At 34.9% G+C, this 20657-nt stretch overlaps 1 protein-coding gene across 5 annotated transcripts in view; it reads left to right on the top strand.

Annotated features, from left to right (window-relative positions):
- Positions 1-20657, top strand: part of LOC128988577 (rap1 GTPase-activating protein 1) — a 284990-nt gene that overhangs the window by 218284 nt on the left and 46049 nt on the right. Inside the window, exon 1 of one of the 5 annotated variants that reach the window (XM_054409979.1) lies at positions 4014-4299. The exons of the other annotated variants lie outside the window; for them this stretch is intronic. Coding sequence (XP_054265954.1) covers positions 4204-4299 — 96 coding nt within the window. The 5' untranslated portion in view covers positions 4014-4203. Of the gene's footprint in view, positions 1-4013; positions 4300-20657 lie in introns of those variants that run through there. 5 annotated transcript variants of the gene reach the window in all.

Here is a 20657-nt window from a genome sequence, read left to right as displayed (position 1 = left end):
AGAGAAGAAATATTGAATATGGTAAAGAAGATATCGTTAAGGTTGAAAACTTTGTTTTGAAATAATTGTTTTGTATTACGTTCAGAATTTAATGATCTAAATAAATTCTGTTTTTTATACGATGTAAACATATTTAAAACTGTACATTGGTTCCTGGTATTTTTAGCGCAATGAATAAAGGTCCAATTAGCCTTGAAAAGTGTATTTACGTAGAATATCTTAACATTTGCAATACATGTTGAAACAATTGGTAACAGTATCAAGTAACAATTTACATCGAAAATGTACACTATACGAGTGCAAACAATTAAATAATCTTGCCTTCTCTTGAGCTAGTTAACAATTCGCTACCAATGAACATTCTATGTCCTTAAAACATACAACAAATATCACTCTACTTAAATTCAAGCCTGTTGTTTCAAGCATGTTTATCTACGTAGGAGCGCCTACAAACGCTGCGCTGGCAATATGGGTACAAAGAAATGCAGTTTGCATTCGATCAAATGCGGGCGTTTCCGCAGCGCTATACTAACATATCACTTTCACTCTCACAATCACGAATAGTAATTCGTACATTAAATAATTAAAGGCAGTAATTCAATTTAGTACATTAAATTAATTATAACTACGTTAATTCAAACGGCCTTCTTTGAAACCATTTTTGACCGTGGAAAATATACTAAGCTAGATATCGGATTCAGACGTTTCGGTTTACTATATAAAGTTTTATTTAGTAACATAAACCAAAAACCTATTTTCATTTTAAGCCCTTTAGTATATATTTCAAGCTACACACTATGTAAAACGTGAAGAGGCAATTTAAATTATTATTTACACTACTGCACAGAATTAATCACTAATTTACTTTAGTTCGTTTTAATTTATTTTCCGACAAAACTTTACACAAATCTAACCCCATTCGGAGCGTAAACAAGTATGGTGGAAAGTGCAAAGGTCAGGGGTTAGATGCAAACTTGATGAGATTTCAACAAAACATTGGAATAAAGGAACCCTCGTTAACGGGGTTATTTTACTTTTACTCTACATTTTACCGTGGCATCGTCTGTTTTTGTTGAACAAATCAAAAGAGCTCTTTCAGTTTTAAGAATGAAAGGATCTCGTTTATGAATAAAGAAGAGTTGTTTTATCAGTTTATTTATGAATAGAGGGAATCATTTTTCATATTGAAATAAATGTAATAATAAATAGTATTTCATTTGTTCTAAAAACCTTGGTTGCCATTGAAAATTGTATTGGATAGTCATATTAGTCCATCTAAATTTTTATTAATATTGTTATTCGTCTTTCCAAATTAGCCTAAAATACTCAATTTAATTATTTTAATTAAAACCCTATTTCAAAGTGAGTTTTTCAAGGGATTAAACTACAGTAGTGTCCATTTATTTAGATTTTTCAACTATATGTTAAATTACTGATACTATAGTTCATCGACTGGTAAAAAAAATTACTATCAGAACGTTGTGACAATCAAACTACAAACTGTTTGTTTGTTTTATGATAACTGCACCACGCGTAACACACATTTATATATTAGTCAATGGCCACGTACACCTACCACACGTGTGTCTTCACAAAATATTAAAATCTTATAACTAACAAAAAGCTAATTTCTCATCCTTTGCCATAAATTAATGCATACCTGCTATTTAATATGTGGATTTTATCATTGCAGACAAAACTAATAAATTAGTGTATAATTTTTGTAATGTTTGTAAAAAAGTTAGGGAACATGAGTAAAGACATCCTTATTTAGGTTTCATAGGTGTCGTTGTGAGAATCTAAGTATTAAAAAAAATGTATTGAAAACTAAACTAACGCTGACCAATTGTCATTGTTTTAGTATGTTTTCGTAGCATCTTGATGTGCTTAGAAACCTCTGCGAATATTCTTGCTTGTAATTCATCATTTTATTGCAACTATATCAAATGTTGGCTGACACAATGTCAGCGAAACACTAAGTAAGAAGAAATCCGCCGTGAACAATGCACAATGTACTTTTATTTCAAACTGTGTGTGGATATTCTAGCTAAAATTGTATTTGTGTGTCACTAAATTGCAAGTACTGTATTGGCTCAGCTTACAATGTGCTTTTACTAAACACCAAGTAAGGAGAATTTCACTGTAAACATAAACAATGCAATTCGTGCAATTATCAAACAACACCTAGAGTATTTGAGCATTGCAGAACATTACAGGAAACACTCACCCTGCTTTTAAAAGTAGTCTAAGAAAAACCCGAGTAATGGGAAATATTCATAAATATGTGTATAAGTAAAGTGCCACTCCCCAATATTGACCATAAACTATTCATGGTTTATACTCAATGCCAACACTGACTGACTCACACATTGCTGAAGAAATACACACAATACTTATGAACTTGAAAACTGACATAATGGTTTCACCATTATGATTTAATTTCGGCTTTATACATGCGGCATGTAGGGAAGAAAATTTACGTTCGACCTGATTAATATGTGAACAAGACACATAATAGCATTTTAACAATTGAATACGAGTAAAGTAATGTTGGAACTGCTGATATGAGTCATTTTTCTATCCATAAGCAAGCTACGTATACAACTTCAAAGAGAACCCACTTCGAAGAATGTTTTTCCCATTTTGTTTAGTTTATTGTTGGGCTCGGTTTGGGTGTAAACATTTGAGCACACAACTGACTGTTTTAACAAAACTGATAAATTTCCAATCGTAAAATAGTGAGTTTATATTTTAGACATAATCTAGCAATTTTATTTTTGTGTAGTTTCGAATCACTTAAGTAACAAAATAAGGTTAATTTACCTTTATTTCGTCTAGTGATTCAGTGATTCCTATACCTCCTCTAAGGGTGGATGACGATCGCTTCGGCGACTATGTCACCTTCACCAAATCCTTGTCAAGAATATCAATTTACTCTCATCCATCCTTAGAGGAGGTATATATAGAAACACTAGACGAAATCAAGATAAATTAATCTCATATCTGTATATTTATGTAGGTTAATTACTGCACCCTGTAATAGGGTTAGGATTTACCTATGAATGCGAGACGAAGCATTGGATTATTTATGTTTTCTAGTCAATGAACTGGCCCATAGTGAAACACGACCCGCTTGGATAGTTACAGTTTATAGTTAATTCTCTACAATCATCACTAGGCCACTACATGGCCACTAGTAGTGGCAATGTGAAGGCTTCCGTGGAAAATGGAATTTAGGGTAAACAGAGTGAAAGTGACATTGGCACACTTCGCACGGGGAAATGTTCCGATAGTAGTATTAATACACTGCAGACCTACTCACACTACGGGCAAACCAATGAAAGTATAATGCGTGTTCTGCTCGACAAACACGTCGAAATCGACAACAAATTGTCTGCTTTGCCTTGGCTGTGGAGGACGTGAAATCGCCTCTCTGCTTTGTGACACTGTATGGGGTTTTTACTACGGCTGCTGTTGTTATGCTGACCACAAAAGTTGATAGACTCTGCGGTCAAATGTACCATATTAAATTGAAACTAATGACAATCAATTAGAGTATCCAAAAATTAAAATCATTCGATTAGCGTTTACATAATATATTCTAGCTACAAATTAAATAATTAAACAATAATAATAATAATAATAATAATAATAATAATAATAATAATAATAATAATAATTTAATAATTTAGTAAATTAATTAATAGCTACAAATTAATAAACTTTTCCCTACCCTTCTCTGAATCACTCATGTTAACAATTATTTTCATTAACTGCCAACACTTGATAATTTCTACAATAATTCTTTTCCCCAACTACCGTTCAAATCTCTCGGCGCCACAAATTTCACTAACGAGCTTTTAATTTCCAAAACTGCGAAGAAATGAATCGGCAGCGAACGTCGTCGGGAAATTGTTTTAAATAATGCAGCAGGTAAAACAGCTGTTCCCCTCCCGTGGGGAAGTAACGGTCTCCCCCCTCCCCCACCTCACCGGCGCGCAGTTTGAGTCGAGCCGCGGCGTGTGAAGCATCTTGGCCGTAGTCGGGTTGTGAACGAAGTGTACAAGTGAAAAGTTTAGTGAAACTTACAAGTGTTTCTTCGATGACCTCTCTGTCGGTCTGTTGTCTGCGACTCCTGTAGACCTCACCCTGGCTTCCACAGTGACGGCGGACTCCGACACCCAGGGGTGGGTCAGTTCGGTGATGGGGGTGCTAAGATGGAGAGAACGCAACAATAACCGACATTCTGGAGACAATTCCAACAAACAGTTGGCCGTTCAGGCGCAGAATATGAATTTGGTAAGTGGAAGATTCTAGGACTTCGTTAAAGATTCATAAGTTTTCGTCCTAATGCAACGTTTCTGTTCTTAAAACTCCTAAGAACCCCTTAGGCGAAGGATTCGTTTGAACTGTTTTACTTTTCTTTCCACGCAATGGGCATTTTTATCGTTATTTGTAAGGAAACGGTCAAAAACCTAGCCGTATCTAACGTGTACCTTTTGTTATATAGCTTCATTAGTTGATTGCCCACTGATAAAAATGGCATCCAGAGATAGGTCCAGAGATGATCTTGCTTGGTTCGAACCAGTGACCTCCAGATTTAAAGGGTAGCACTTGTGGGGTTCGCAGACACTGGCTGAAGAGGACTAAGTCCTAAAACAGCCTCAGTCCAGTAGGGTTTCAGATCTCTGGATTAGAACGTCACGAAGAACGAATTAATTACTGAACAGAAGGGGAAGTTTACTTACTAGGACTATACCAATTATACAAGTGGTGAGATTTTGTCAATGAAAAGTCAGTTGGCAGATCTAGCGCAGAATATAAAATCCTGGTACTAGACTTTGTGTAGAGTTTGTTAAGGGCCTCTGTAAAACCTGCTTACAATAGTAAAGTTGTAGTTCTTATATTTTACCGGAAGACGGCTAGAATATGTTCCTTCTTGAATCTTCAGGAACCCCTCAGGGTGCGGAGTTTCGTTTGATCAGTCAAGGGTGGTTCAGCAAATTATTTACGAGTCGTGAGCTCTTGTCAAGGACAAGGTTCAGGTCGGCGCCCCCAAACAGGACCCGAAAGAACAATAACATAGGCTTCGAAGATTTGCTTTCTCTAGGGCTTTTAAAGGCCAGCTGTTAACTTGAATCACAATACAATGCTCTCGAGGCCCAAAAAGTTTTGGATTGTTAAGAAACTTTAATGAATTGTTTGTTTAATTTTACTTTTATGGTATAGCCTCTGGATCACGTATTTTTACAACAAAAGGTTTAAATTACCTGTACTAGGATCACTTGACTGATACAGGTAATTTAAACCTTTTGTTGTTTGTTTAGGTTAGAACACAATTAAATTGTAAACTGGATTTTTTTGTGAATCAGGAAGATATTTGACTGGAAACTAGAAAACATTAACCTCCAAAAACGACGTTATTTTAGTTTTGATGTTGTACAATGCAACCACCACAGTGATAAATTAGGCTAATTAATTCAAATACAATATCACTTAGATGGGGATGTAAAATGTGTTAACCCAGATATGAATGAAATATGAACGAGCAAAGGGCGGGACGCTATGTGCAAACCTTTGTTACCAACTGAATCTGATTTTAAGCCAGGGCCATTCGTTTTAAGCCCAATTATCAAGAAAGGCTGGGTCCAGCTTCGAACCATGGAAAACATATTAGTTTTTTTCAGGAATGAGATTATTATTGTAGTAAGCAAACTATGTAAATTATTCAGTGTGTAATTACTGAACCAATTTACATGTGTTGAATAATTGCTCGTAGCAGTACCAGGTTTTGATTCGCCTTCCAAAGACCTACATCCGTATTGATTATTGAAATAATTACTTTCGTTTCAATTGCTTACGTACAATCGTACACGATAAATGGTGAATCCCAAATACGTTTTTTTATAATCCTACCAAAAAAATACGTCTCACTTGGTGGGATTTAGCAGCGGACCTTACCAAAACAATCGGGATTTCCTGCAAAATCCCAGATGGGAAAACACAGGCTTCCCACGTCATGCATTCTAATGCAGAAATTAATGTCGACTTTTTTAGTGATGATTCACCGCTGTATAGTCTTGACTACGCAAACAGGTTTATAACTGACGTAACCGTATATCGAGAATCCTTACGTCAAAAGAAGGAGGGATTGATAAGGCAATTAAATCTTTATAGTTATCCAATGTAAATATTTTTTTCATATCGATTCAAAATTTAATCATCGTAGAAACAGTTAATAATATTTACTTATTTTACTAAAGCTATTTGTATCTCGTGTTACACAATCCGACCTATTTACCAAACAGTTCTCGGGTTCACAAGCACTTTGATGAATTCTGTTTATGAAATCGAAATAGCGGCGAAACTGCTGAGATTGCAAAACCGTCAAACAAAGAGTTGGAGCTCGCCTAGTCGCTGGTGCAGGCTGCAATAACGGATAGCCTACGTTGTGATAGGAAACAGAGAATTACTTGGTCATGGACTGCAGCTTTGAAAATTACTGTATTTCTGTTTGTAGACTTCCCAGTAATTATACCTTAAGATCCGTAGGATTTAGGAACATTTTAGAATGGTTGTACTTGGACAGTTCTTCTACTGCTTTAAAGTTTAATTAATAACGTAAATTTCACAAATAGGGATTTTTAACAATCTGAAATAAATTTTTACTTTAATAATGGTGTTGCAAACAATGTAATTGGTTTGATTCTGAAAATAATCTACTAAACGTTATAAATCCAGATAAATATGATCTAAAACTTAAGAGTGTAACCAAATGGGTAGGGCCTACTGACAAAATTGTGTCATTTTGGAGGTTCTTAGTGATATCCCAAAAAAATCTACGAGCATTTTGAACTGTACATTTTTTTCGATGCATAAATTAAATGAATAAGGGATCATTATTTAAATGGTAGCGAACTCAACTTATGAATCTGCTTCTGTATGTGCACAGAAACAAATAACACGTAATAAATATTAAACGTAGTTTGAATGTATTCAGCTATCTATTCAATGTATTCAAAAAAATGTAAGAAATACCCAATTATCAATTGGCAAATTAAAGCCTTATTGACAAATTTCACAACCAATCCAAAACACAAACAGCATTTTGTACAACCTATGTATATAAGATTAATCATAGCAGCGGTTATTGAATAATTACTCTTTATTCATGCTGGCAGACAAATTGTTCCATTCCACATTACATAACACCAACCATTCACATAACTTGAATTCAAGAATGATTTTGCCTTTTACAGTTAATTTTCAAGGGAAACTATTGTTTACATGTTTGTATTTAAAATAAATAATTGTAGTTCCTAAACAAAAGAAATGCCTATGGTCCAGCCAACTCAAGTTGGTAATAAAATCTTACGAGTCATTCTTGCAAGCTTTTTAACAGCTTTATTATTCGATGAAAGGTGACCCATTTTCTTCTTGTACAGTATTCTCTTAATTTCAATAACGTTCCATTGTTCAATGCATTGTCGATATGGTTATGTTTACTACTTGCGTTTGAATGACAACAATTGAAATGTGACGCCACGGTAACAGCTGACTTGTGTTAATCCTATTGTGGCAAGTCGATAACCATGTCAGCTGTTATGTGAATGTTAATGTCTTGTTGTATAGTGCAATGGGTGTCTATGTGTTCATTAATACAACAATATTTCAGAAATTGCTATAATTTAAAACATTAAAATGAACTGGTAGGCTATATAATTTTAATTGCAAATTATTAAGACTCGTTTCTGAATAATACTGCTCATTAAAGAGTATGTAGGTAGTGTTTAAATTACTAGATTCTGGCAGGATGTTACGATAGGTTATATTAAATCTATTATTGTTAGAGATAGACTATGCGTTCAAGCATTAAAACATTTTTTGTATGGTTAATTTTTACTTCGTAGTTCTAGTCCATAGTTAGTTTTTTTTAAGCTGGCAAGTAAGATTTTTCCCTCACTTTTCTTTCACCCTTTTCTAATGTTTATTAATGCTACCGATCCGCATTTTTATATTGCAATTTAATAAGGAACATGATGTTTCCTTTTTGCTCGCGCTGTACGGCATACAGTTGTTTCTTCTGGATGGAGAAATATATACGGCTAGCTGTCGTAATAAAATATACACTTCTTCCTGCTCACTGCTTCACTACAAGCCGTATTTCTTTCAGTGTGTCACTGTTCTTTCCTACTTTACACGTACTTCTCGGTATTTAAACACCTTATTGTTTTGTCTTACTTGGTCTGTTAGTTGTAAACGTACAAAATATGTTATCAATTAACATTTGTGTAGTTGTGAATGCTGTTTTGCCTAACGTTCAAATAAACGGGCATTTGAGGACACGAACTATTTTTTTCCTTTGTGTTTTTCGTGCTGCACACCTGATATTCTCATATCAATAATCAATTCTATCGTTTTTCTCTCTTACCTTTATTTCGTACTTCCTTAACACCCATTCTAATTGTTTATTAAATGAATTCTTTTACACGATAAATGTATTTTTATTTAATCTGTTATTGTTACTAACTGTATTTATTTACTCGCTGCCTATCTTCACTGTAGTTTGTAGTTGTTATTTATTCGTTTAACTGTTACTGTAACGTTTGGAGTTGAGGAATTGAAAGATTTTACTTTATCAATATTATGGACGTAGAACGAACTACAGATCATGGCCAATTAATTATATATAACATATTAATATTATTACTTTAAAAACTATTGTGTGTGACCCGTCTTAGAGCATTGTAAAATAAAAAATACAAATTAAGTAGACTAATAAAACAAAAAATTAAAAAAAGTACAAACACTAAAATTTTTTGAATACGCGTTTTCCTAAATACAACGTAGGTAAAATTGTTTTTAACATTTATGTCACTGCTAGCCAGTTTGCCCACATCTCCAAGTATATTCAATCCCACTATAGCGTCAACAGCCAAGTGAAGGTCCAGTCGGTATATTTCAACAGCTAATTTATCTGTCGATTCATCACCTACCTAACACGTGAGAGATCTTATCTTTCGTCGCTCCATTTTCTTGATAACATCCATTTTCGGCGCCGCAACCTTCATCACGCTTTCATTTTGCGGAATAGATTGCCCCGTCGACCTGTAGTCTTATCAGCTGATTTAGTTGATCTTTGGCAGCTTATCGCAGGTAATTTGTGATTTGTCGGGATTGGTTTCTCATCTTTGTCCGAGATCTATTGGCAATCGAATTGATTTTCTCGCTAGTTCTCGTTTCTCTGTACAGCGGAAATGGATGCTATTGCGCTACCTACATATACACAGATATAGGATTTTACATCTGTAATATTTATTGTAAAAGGTTTTCAGTTGTGACACAATCACTTAATTTCCGATCATGGGCTGATATTACATTATTCGTTATTACTGTTGAAATACCGACCATAAAAAGATTCTTAAGAAGGCCCCTAATCTTGACTCCAAATATTGCTCTACAATTAAAATCGAAGGAAGCAATGATTGGTTTGATAAAACTAGTTCAATACGGATAGTAACCTTCTTGCAGTCTTAAAATGCAAACCATGATACTTCTTGGATAGTCGCATTATTGATTTGTGAATAACAAAGAAGAATATAGATTCCATTAAATGTTTGATGCAGTGTATTTTTTAAATTTATAAAAACACCTCCAATTTAATCAAAATAGGCAGAAGCAACGTTGTAACAAAACTGGGTTTTCGATAGTTTCCTAACAAAAAACTTAAAACACACCAATAGCGAAGAAACATTCCACAAACTCTTTTTGGAAAGCATGCCGTTTAGTGTTTACCTACAGACATTTTTACGTTTTTACCCACACCAATACACTTTGTACTCCAATATAGTTCCTCTTGGCGATAAATCGTCTCCTAGTTGGGCGGACCTTCCAATTAGCCTGGCTTGGTGTTGTTTGCTGTAGACTGAGATAATTGGCCAATTTGTAAAGCTCGTGTCAACTGTGACAGATCACTAGACGTGCTGTAGAGGTGTTAAATGCAGCTGTGATTGTCTTCATACTGCAATCTGCCAAGATGCTCTGTACATAAGATGATAAGGGGTTGACACGGAATGCCTGATTTGCACAGTGACATTTAATTATAATTGCTAATCCAATATTTTAATACTTTAATTTGAGTTTTGTTAACCTTAACATAGTTGATGTCAGGGTTTGAAGATTTTGGGTTTTCCACAAATCTAGGTGTTTTGCAACATATTCATCATGCTAATCTACAAATCCCATGGGGAGCGAGCTGGTCTAGTGGTAGAGCGCGGGGCTCCCTAGGTCTAGGGTTCAAATCCCGCCAATAACAAAAAAATCTTATCACGTGAACTTTATCTACGTGTTCCAACCTCGACCCTCAACCTCAAGACCGGTGCGGATAGTCCGGTGGTTGTGGTTAGAGCTCGGAGAGTTTCCCCCTGAGGCACAAGTTCAAATCCTGCTAAACACCAATAATATTTTTTACGCCATTGTGGCTAAACCGACATTTTTTACATGAAGCGTAGCATAACGAGTGAGACGATTTTGTTCCAAAGTTAAAATACTTTTAGCCTTATTTGTTAAGATCTATGTATGTCACGAAAATCAACTCTCATCCAAGCTTTTGTCAAGGCGCCACCTACAGTTGCTAGTGCCAAGTGCCCGTGGGGCGGCGCCCCGGTCCATGGGGGCGACACCCTCCGGAAGTGGCAAGATTGTCTCTCACACACCGGAAGTCCAGGTGCCCTTTGTTGACCCGCTTTTCCCACACCACTTCCGGCGAGTTTCACATGTTCAGGTGTTTTTTCACCTCTTCTCAATGTGAAGTTGCGGTTTCCGTGAGAAATTCAATTGTTGTTGATTGTTTGTAAAAAAAGAATAATTCTTGGAATGTCTTTTGTTTGCCTTGGTCCTAATTGCTAAGTAATTGCTGGACTTGAAGATGATTTAGGTGGCTTTTACAGTTTGCTGGACTGTTTTTGTTGGGTTTATAAGGTTTGGTTGTGGATTTTCAGAAACACACAGAACGGATATACAGTAATCTAACATAGTTAGTATTGTCCAGTAGCTTTTGATAAAGCTAGGTTGTTTGATATTTGTGTTCTGGGTTTCTGCTACATAACCTCACAAACTCAACAATTTGTGGACACAGACGTTGTCGAGTAGAAGGGTTGTCGATTTATCCAGAACATTGAAATTTGTAATCGGTTTTTATAAATAAATGCAAAACAGACAAATCTTTGGTAAGTTTATTACTTAAATGGGTATTTTAACATATTAACTAAACAATTTTCAAAGAAATGTCGAATACTCAGCAACTAAAACTTGTAGAGTCGAACACAATAGTAAAAGCCAGCTCTACACTTCGATGCTCTACGCTCTCGCTTGTCAGCTGTTGACTGTCGAGTTACCGGGTGTCGAGTTAGTGAGGTTTTACTTCTATTAAGCGACGTTACCGGCGTAAAATTCAGTAACTTATGCGCAACAACAATCCAATAAGTGTTCAGTATATTGGATAGTTTTACAGTTTTTTTACTTACACACAATAAATGACACAAAAGATGTGAAAGACGGTGTCGCTTTTTATCTTGCCAAGATTTGTAGTTTACTATTACACTTCGCATCACATAAGTAACAAACGCTGACAGACTGACGCAGTGTAGGCTGTGTATGTTAATATTTACCAACCGTATTGTAAATCTTCCTACATCCACACATCTTTACGCAACCTCGTAAGTTCTCTAGTTTTTCTTCCTCGTGCCAGTTTCCAGTTGCCATCCAGACCGGTGACGCGTTCTCCTACAGGATTACACAACGCTGCTAGAGAAAGAGGGAGAGGAGAGAGGCAAATGTCATGGCCTGGAGCTCTGCTCTGATAGAATCTCCATCTGCCCTTCTACTCATTGTCTCTCTCGCCTGGAGGGGTTTGGTGTTATTTGTAAAGATAATCCGGTGAAAAGCTGTAAGAAATGGATCTTACACGCGTTGTAGACCTTACAGCAGATTACAGTGGACCTTGTAGTTGTGGTTGGCGCCGTAGGAAACAGTTAATACTTGAAGAATTTATTGTTTTGACATTCTTTTAATATTCATACTTAGAGGTAAAACAGGTAAGGAATATAGCTTGTGTATTTGTGGTTGGCACCGTTAAAAATGTAGTCCATGGAGTGTTTTGTTTTGATACTCGTATAACACCGTAGGAAAATATTTAATCCAAGAGACATTACTGTCATAATGTTATATAACATCCAGGTTTCATTTTGTACCATATATTGGCTTAGTATTCATTATCTTATCCACTTTTTGTATAAACAGTGATACATTGTTCGGAATTAATCATAAAACTCATGATAATTATTTCTTAATTATAATTTTAATGCTTACAAATCATTTTCTAAGCTGATGCTGAGGGTAAAAACTGTTGTAAAAGCTGAGGAAGGTTGAGGTTGTACAGTAACATTTTCGAAAGAATAAATAAACAGAGACGTTTTATTTTATTAGAATTTTTCCTGTGTGCTTAGGACTAAACACGGAATGGATTTTGAGTTCAAACAAGTCAATGTTATAATACCAAATAAAAAATATAATATGAAATTATTTCTGAATCTAAGCAGGAAGAGTATTGATCCCCTCCACCCCAAGTTAATTAGATGGTTTTGTAGATAGCATCATAAAGTATCCTTGACTATTCACTCAAATTTCGTTAACGTACATATTATTATACATAGTTCAGTGGACTCTGGATTACAGTCTGTATGATGGAACCTATCTAGTGGCCCTTCGTCTACCTGGGGACTGACAAATGGTTAGTTAAAGGCCCAGTCCCAAGTAGACGAAGGGTCGGGAGACAGGTTCCATCATACAGACTATAGAACGGTTGTCATGTGAACAATAAGTGATCCAAGTCACGCTACAATGTTGGAACTCAACTACACTTGTACTGTTAGGTCCAACCTCAACCATTGACTATAAATGTCATGTTCCACACTCGTGATGAGGGTGGTAATTGATTGATACCTCAAGGAATGAAACTTCCGTTGACATCTACTTGACAAGTATTTAACATGTAGCTGTCAACTATCATAATTCTGATGTGTGCAGTATACAAACAGTAATTATTTATCGGTGTTCTACGTTCGGTTTGATTAATTTAATTTACGTTGTGTTGTGACAAAATCAATTTACAATATCAAATATAGCTGCATAGTGCATGTGCAAGTATATGTATATAATTGTTTGAATACAAAGTTGTTTTTGAACTTGTGAGTACTATGTGTTAACTGTTTCACGTTTTGACGCAATAAAAGTTTTACATATTTATAGAAATATAATATTGAAATATTTGGTAGAAATTTTAAATTATTGTCACGTAGCATAATACGTAATAGCATAGACGTCTATGGTAATAGCTCCTAATCAATCTGTGTTATGCTGAATTATCGGCCTATTTTAGAAATGAGCCTCATGTAGCGTAATTGCATGCCAATCCAGCACCTCTTAAAGTAAACCCTTTTCATGTTGGTATTCCAAAAAGACTCGTTATTGATTCAGTAAATTAACACATTAAACATACTCACTTGTGTCAGTTATTCTATGGTAAAATCGACATAATATGTTCGTATCGTTGACAGAAATATGGTAAAGAAGTCGCACTAGTTTTGGAGGTTTTAAGACAGGAGGGGGTTTAAAGGTCCCATTGATAAAATGGAAGGGTAGACCCTTGAGGGGGGGAGTTGAAAGGTCTGATTGATAAGACAAAGGGGGGCTGACACTTGCTGCTGATAAAACATCTCAACAAACTCGTCGACGAACGACAAGAAGAGTGAGTTTAGAAGTATAAGATTGAGACATCTGGGCTCTAGTCTAGATGATGGTTTAAATCACGGTCTTTTAAAGTAATAAATGAAATATTTCGATTTTCAGATATGGTTGTATTCATACACAAAATGTTGAAACGGTTATTTTAAGGTATACAACAAATTGAATAGTAATAAGTCTTTGTATTTCTTACTGAGCTGGGTTTTAAAGCAATTGTCGAAATGGGTTGCGTTCAAAGCTGCGCAGTAAGAAGTGGTGTTACTTCAACTAAAAAAAATTTTGTTATTTCAATCAGTTGGAAAGGATCCAAAGAACTTTAAACAGGTTGAAATAAACGTACATTTTATATTTTATCTATTTATTTTTGTACTTCTTACTACAAACAACAAAGTTGGATTACAGTACTTAATTACATATGGTTTTACACGTTATCAATCCAAGAGCCTCTTATCACTAAATATAAACTGAGGACTCTAATAAGAATCATAATAAAGTAAAAAGAGTTATCATAGGTACAGATACACTTACTACATGCATGTTTATCATCCTTTTATATCACCTGAAGACGATATCAACATTGGATTTGTCAAGTTTTATACAGGGACGGAGTTTTGCTATATACTATTGTTTCTTTTTAACTAACTTTTAAAACTGCTGTATTTTACCAAATGACACTATCTATTTATATGCTTTCTCTACAATATAACCCAAAAGTGAAGCACAAATCATAAGATCAGCCAAATCACCAACATAAAACTGTGATGCACATTTCATACATTGGAATCAGATGAGAAGTCTACGTGCATAATAAAAGTCAATAGGGGGAACAGACAAAAATGTTATCGATATTCAATGAAGTCCCAAAATAGCTCGATCGACATTATTCAAAGACATCCTACAACATAGCACAAAGGAGGATTGTAGGGTTTGCCCAAGTTATCTGCACGCAACGATGGAGTTTCGATTTAGCAGTCTTTGTGCTCTCTACAACAATGGAATGACGTGCTACGCTTGACCGATAGCTTGACCACAGCTGACCACAAAGTGTAAAAAATATTCCTTCTCTCCACACTATATACACATCCATTCAGCCGTAGTTACTTGGAACTTGTGAGATTGTACTAACTTCATTTGGGCTGCGGGTTTTAATTGTTGTCAATTTATATGTCGAACCTAGGAGATGTGCTGTGGAAGAAGTAATTTCTGTTTTGCAGAAAATGTTAGGCAATCACTGTTCTCGAACCTAAAGGTTCATTTTCAAACTGAACTCCAAATTATTTAGAAAACAGTTCTCTTTATCCATGGGATTGTGAAGAATCTCCTTAAACTCATCAAATCTGTTACCTGCATTAAAACTAAGTAAAAGTATATAGCCAGTTTCAACAAAATACAATGAAAATGCAACTTGATTAAAACGCAATGAAACGACAGGAGGAGAGAGTCTGCATTTCAAATGAATTTGCAATAATAAATGTCACCACCCTATTTAATAATAATCAAACAAACAACTACAAACAAACAAAGATAATTAGCTGTATAAAATGTCAATCAACTAATTAATCACCTAAATTATGTTTCGATCCAATCGATAATCCTGTCTGGACAAAATAAAACCAACGTGTACGGTTACTAATTAAACCAGGTAACATCAAGGACAGTGTTAATTAAATGTACCAATTAAGTTGGTTGACAAACTGTAGAATACAAGCTACAATCCGCCCAACACGAGATAATCAACGTAATGAGCTTCGGAGCTCGTCGACGACAAAGTGTAGCTCGTGTCCCGGAGGGATTGGAACAAATATTAGCAACTGGCGTGTCGTTACAATGGCAATGATTGCTGCAGCGAGAAATTAATATTCTATATAAGTGGAATTTACTTGGGACCAAACATGATGGATTGTACAATTGGTTGTATACGCTTGTGGTTAGATAAATTTATTCTTTGATTCTTTATATGAATACAATAATCTACTAAATATTAAATTTTTTCAACTTTTTTAATATGCTAAATGCATCCGATTCTAGGCGCTCTTATTTGATTAGCCCGTTGAACTTAGTGAATAAAAAATATGATAAGCTTATCTCAAAGAACTCTAGGACAGAGAAGTCTTCCACTGTTAAATAGTGCGTCATTCACTGGATGGGACTCGCAAAGTTCGGACAGACATTGGTTCATCAATGTAGAAATTCGCATTTTTAATGCATTTTTTGACGACTCACAATACTTGTACGATAAAAGCCTTTACATAGACACCTTTTCAATGTGGATTTGATGTTCAAAACACTATGCACTTTATACTGTTTGTTATAATGTTGCTTTTTTTATTTTCAGGTAAGAGATGAAAAATCGCACAAAATGGCTGGTTTTGAGGTGAGATTGAAGTAATGTACTTTGAATTATCATAGCTACTTATAAGTTGGTTGAGAGTGCTAAAAAGTAACACAGTACTGATGCCACATATCATTGATCAACAAGAACGAAAGGTGTAATTAACTTTAGCGGACATCGGTCCAGGAAGAGACGTGTTCGATTCCCGAAATATCCCTAGTTCTAGTTATATGTAGTGTTCAACCCGTTCTTTTTTAAGTGCCTTTGTGATTTCTTTATACAAATTTAAATAATATTACAATCTATAGCCTAAGTATAACAGAGGATGTTGGTTTGTTTGTATATTTTGTTTGGCAGTAATAAACTCAGACACCGTTGGACCGATGGCCACGAAACTTGGTACATACATGTAGAATTTCACGAATTAGGTAATTTTACACCATCAATTTCATGATAAATTTCAGGTCTTAGCTCTGGAAGGTACCCATGTGAAGGGTTTTGGAAGAAATTTGATTAGATTTGTTCACTAACAAAACATAATAAAAGTAAAATAATTTTGAAGATGCATTAGTTGTTACATTTGTTTTAAATTATAGTTTGTTTACTTTTTCCCTGAGTTAATCTTTTGATTCTGCCACACAGTTTATTTAAAATACACAAGAGATTTTCATTTCAAATTCAATAAGTACGATTGAGATTTGCCTGTATAATTAGCATGGTAAGTGTGTGTAACGGTTTTTTACAGTAGATTTCGAGACCCACATTATTCACAGTATTCTTGCCCCTTTACGAAGCACGGCCAGAACAACCAGTTAAAGTATAAAAAACAATTATTTTACTGTTAGAGTAGCTAAATCCTCACGAGGTACATCGCTCAATGTTTTCCATTAGTGCAGGTACAACTCTTCAAGTAGTCCTCGAGCCGGAACACGTTAAACTTTATCTCGCTGCAGTTATTAAAACTGCACGCTGCATTTAAATTAAACAGTCCGGACTCTTTGACGCTGCGATAGTGTATTGTAATTAAAAAGCTATATCAAGTTAATTAAAAACTGCAGTGCTCTGTTGATAGCATCGTAGTGGGAATTAATTTCTTAAGTAGATGAGCAATTTTAATATTTTTAGAAATAAGTAGATACATTTATTGCTTTCTTGTTTAATTAAATCACGTCGAAATTCCTGTACTTTTTTAGTTATTTTGTAATTTTGAAACAGTTGTATCTGTAAACTGCAAGTATAAAAGTGCTAGTCTTCGAAATAGTAAAAGAAAAGTCATTAAGTGATCTAAAGAAGTTTCCACAATCTCAAATCCACTTATAACTTTATCTAAACGTTTGTGCTTACATAGTTTGGTCTTGGTATGCTTGTTATTTTTCATGTCGTTGCCAACATTTAATTGAAGTTTTTTCTAGTAATGTTTCATTACTTTTACTTGTCATTCTTTCATTGTTAGAAGTGTTTTGCCAGTTTTCATTCTGTTACAATGTTTTTCGTTTTAACCATCAAACAAAGAAAATTAATGGTTTGAATGCATAATTTAATTAACACTTTGGGAAGTATTTTTTTTATTGCTGCTGCTTTCATTGAAGTCGCTTGCCTTTACTATTCTAGCACCCTTATATATAATGCTGTAAGACAAAATTTTTACTAGAAAATTGTGGACGTCTAGTATTAAACTAATTCCACTACTATCCTTTTTTTAAATAAAGAATATCAAAGATAGGCTTCGACACAAGTAGATATCTAATTTATGGTTATGAGATTAATTTATTCAGTTGTTTAAGTTGTTTAAATTGTTGAATATTTTCAACAATTTAAGGTTGTTCCGTACGATTGGTGACAGTTTAACGGTCCTGTACATAAAATTAATAGTTTCAAGACAAACTCGTACACAAGGTCCTTCGCGATTCTTGATGTAGCCAAGGACCACAGGACAATGGAATCATTGTGTCCTTGACTCACAGGATGTATGACGATGTGTCTGGGAGGGAACGTCCGTCTATGTATCGATATGTAGGTGCATCTACTACAATATATCGATATATCGATAGTAGTGTATATCGATGGTTGTGATGTGGTTCTGGGTAAACATGTTGTAATCATCAATATGTAGATGTTTATCTACTGCGATATATCGATATAACGCTTATCGATTGTTGTGCCTAAAGACGTTTTTTCATTGCTTACAATGATTTTTATTTAAAATTACAAATCCCCTCCCCAAAGTAAGGGTTCCCACTACCATACTCATATTACTGTAAAATACATTACAAAATCTTTTTTAGTTCAATACTTTTACCCAAATAGAACAAATCGAATCGTGATTATTTCAAAAAAGTATTTAGAATTATAGGATTTTGTCAGTAAAAAGGTTGTAACAAAAATAAAGATAAGTTACAATAGGCCCAACACTATACCGACCGTACGAAAGAAGATTTTAATAGTTAAGAAAAAGAAAAACATTTACAAAACATGAAAAAATATACCAAATACTCATACCCTCTTTTCATCCTATAATATCAGTACACGACTAAAAACATTACACAAAACACAATTTAAATGGATTCCTACTAAAGGAATAAATTACACACCGCAAAAGGACACGAGACGCTCTTTAAAACGAGGAGAGCGGGAATAAAATGTTATTACTTCGCAGAGACCGCGCGGACTGTTGAGATTGTTCAGTGTTTCTATTCAGTTTTCCCTCGCCAAAACACTTGTGTTGGTATCGCTGAGTCGCAGTTTCGTAATTCCTCGCAATTCCGACTCAGCTTAGCCAATACCAGTGATAAGCTTCTGTTCGCTGACTTCTCAATCTGAACAGATTTCTGTTTATTTCTCATATAACGAAATCTAATTTTGTTTTAATATCAGGTGTTTGTTTATGATTTATTGATACAAATGGTATATTGCATAACAAGAGTAGAGTCAAATATTCGTGACCATGTTGGAAGTGCGACATTTATCGAGCACTTTAAATGGATGATAATATTATGTATAGACCCACTATCACTCGTGTTTCGCTACTCTACAAAGACTAATTATTTTCTTAATTAAAACGGACATTGGATATTTCTTAATTACAGTTAGGAACATGACAAAACTCAAAGCATTTTTAAGTTATGACTTCAATTCAAAGTTAATATTTACTTTGGTTGTACAGTTTTGGTTGTTGGAAACTGAAACAGTTGACAAAACAATAACAAATCTTTGTTGTTTACGTCGGAAACATCCAAAAAAGATAGTAAACATTACTTTCACATAGTAAACATTCTTTTTCCGTAGTAAACAATGTAATGATGAATTTTCGCAGGTGACAAACATGTAACGAAAACAGGTCATTTAACAGTAGTGTAGTGAAAATGTCGTTTTCTGCATGTATGTTCTGAGTGTTTGCTAGAAGTGGTTAGCCTCGGACTCCTATGTGAGAAAGACGGGCTCAACTCCCACCTTATCCGCACATATTTAATTAGTTTGGACCGCCTCTTAACTTACAAATCCACTGGAGTATACACAGAGAAACACACAGTTAAACGTTACACAAAACATCCACCATACGTTAAATTGTCAAATACAATTTTGACTTACATAAACCGTAAACAAGATGGATTAAGCAACAAATTTGTTTCACACTAATCAGTGTTCGACCCACGAACAGCTGTTGAAAGTGTCACTACACGCTGACACTAGTGACACAGTTAAGTCGTGAAAGTCGAATGTCTCGACAAAGACGGCGAACTGTTCGAACATAGAATGGCGAGTGGTGAGTGGGCGAATGCAGGAGGATTGTTTCATTGTTTCACCACCTCGACGCGTGCCAGGCTTTCCCTCTTACATCACATCTGCTACACTAGACCAACTGATACACAGATTTACCGCTAGGCCCAGGGCCGAAAGCAAAAAGCCGAAGGGTTGTTTACAAAAACATTTTTTTTTTGTACAAATTTGAATTTGATTTTTTTTTAGTTCGCCACGATCGCAGGGGGTTCTACCCAAGGGGAGAGGCCACTCGAATTATTTTGGCTTAGGACCGCAAGTATTTTATGGTATTTCACCCTACTGCCGATACACGACTGGCTCATTATCACGAATACTTGAACTTATAACTATGCTGAAACACAATGAGCGAATGCAGGAGGATTTTTTAATTGTTTTAACACCTCTGGGACAGCACTACCTTAGAACACATGATAAACATTATTAACTGGAGTCTGTCATTGACTGTGCCGTCTTGTGATTGCAGTGTGTATTGAAACAAAGTGAAAATAAAGGATTGTGTCGTTCTACTCGTTAGTTATAGATAAACTGTAACACTACATCTAATAATATACAATTAAACTGTCAACAAATATTTAACAAACAAAAATTTTCAACAAATGGTACTTGTAAAATAAATAAATAAATATAATTATATATAGTACTTTAACTGCTTGAAAAAGCCAGAGAGAAACGATAGGAATTGAAGAGTGTTTCGGAAAGGCTTCACCTCATCTTCCCTAACTTCGCCGTTAGCGAACTTGGA

This window comes from Macrosteles quadrilineatus, unplaced genomic scaffold, assembly GCF_028750875.1.
Source record: "Macrosteles quadrilineatus isolate MER2022 unplaced genomic scaffold, UCM_ALF_1.0 Scaffold_3__2_contigs__length_128488019, whole genome shotgun sequence".
NCBI lineage: Eukaryota > Metazoa > Arthropoda > Insecta > Hemiptera > Cicadellidae > Macrosteles > Macrosteles quadrilineatus.
Note: the sequence above shows the minus strand (reverse complement) of the source record. Positions and strands in the feature narration are given on the sequence as shown.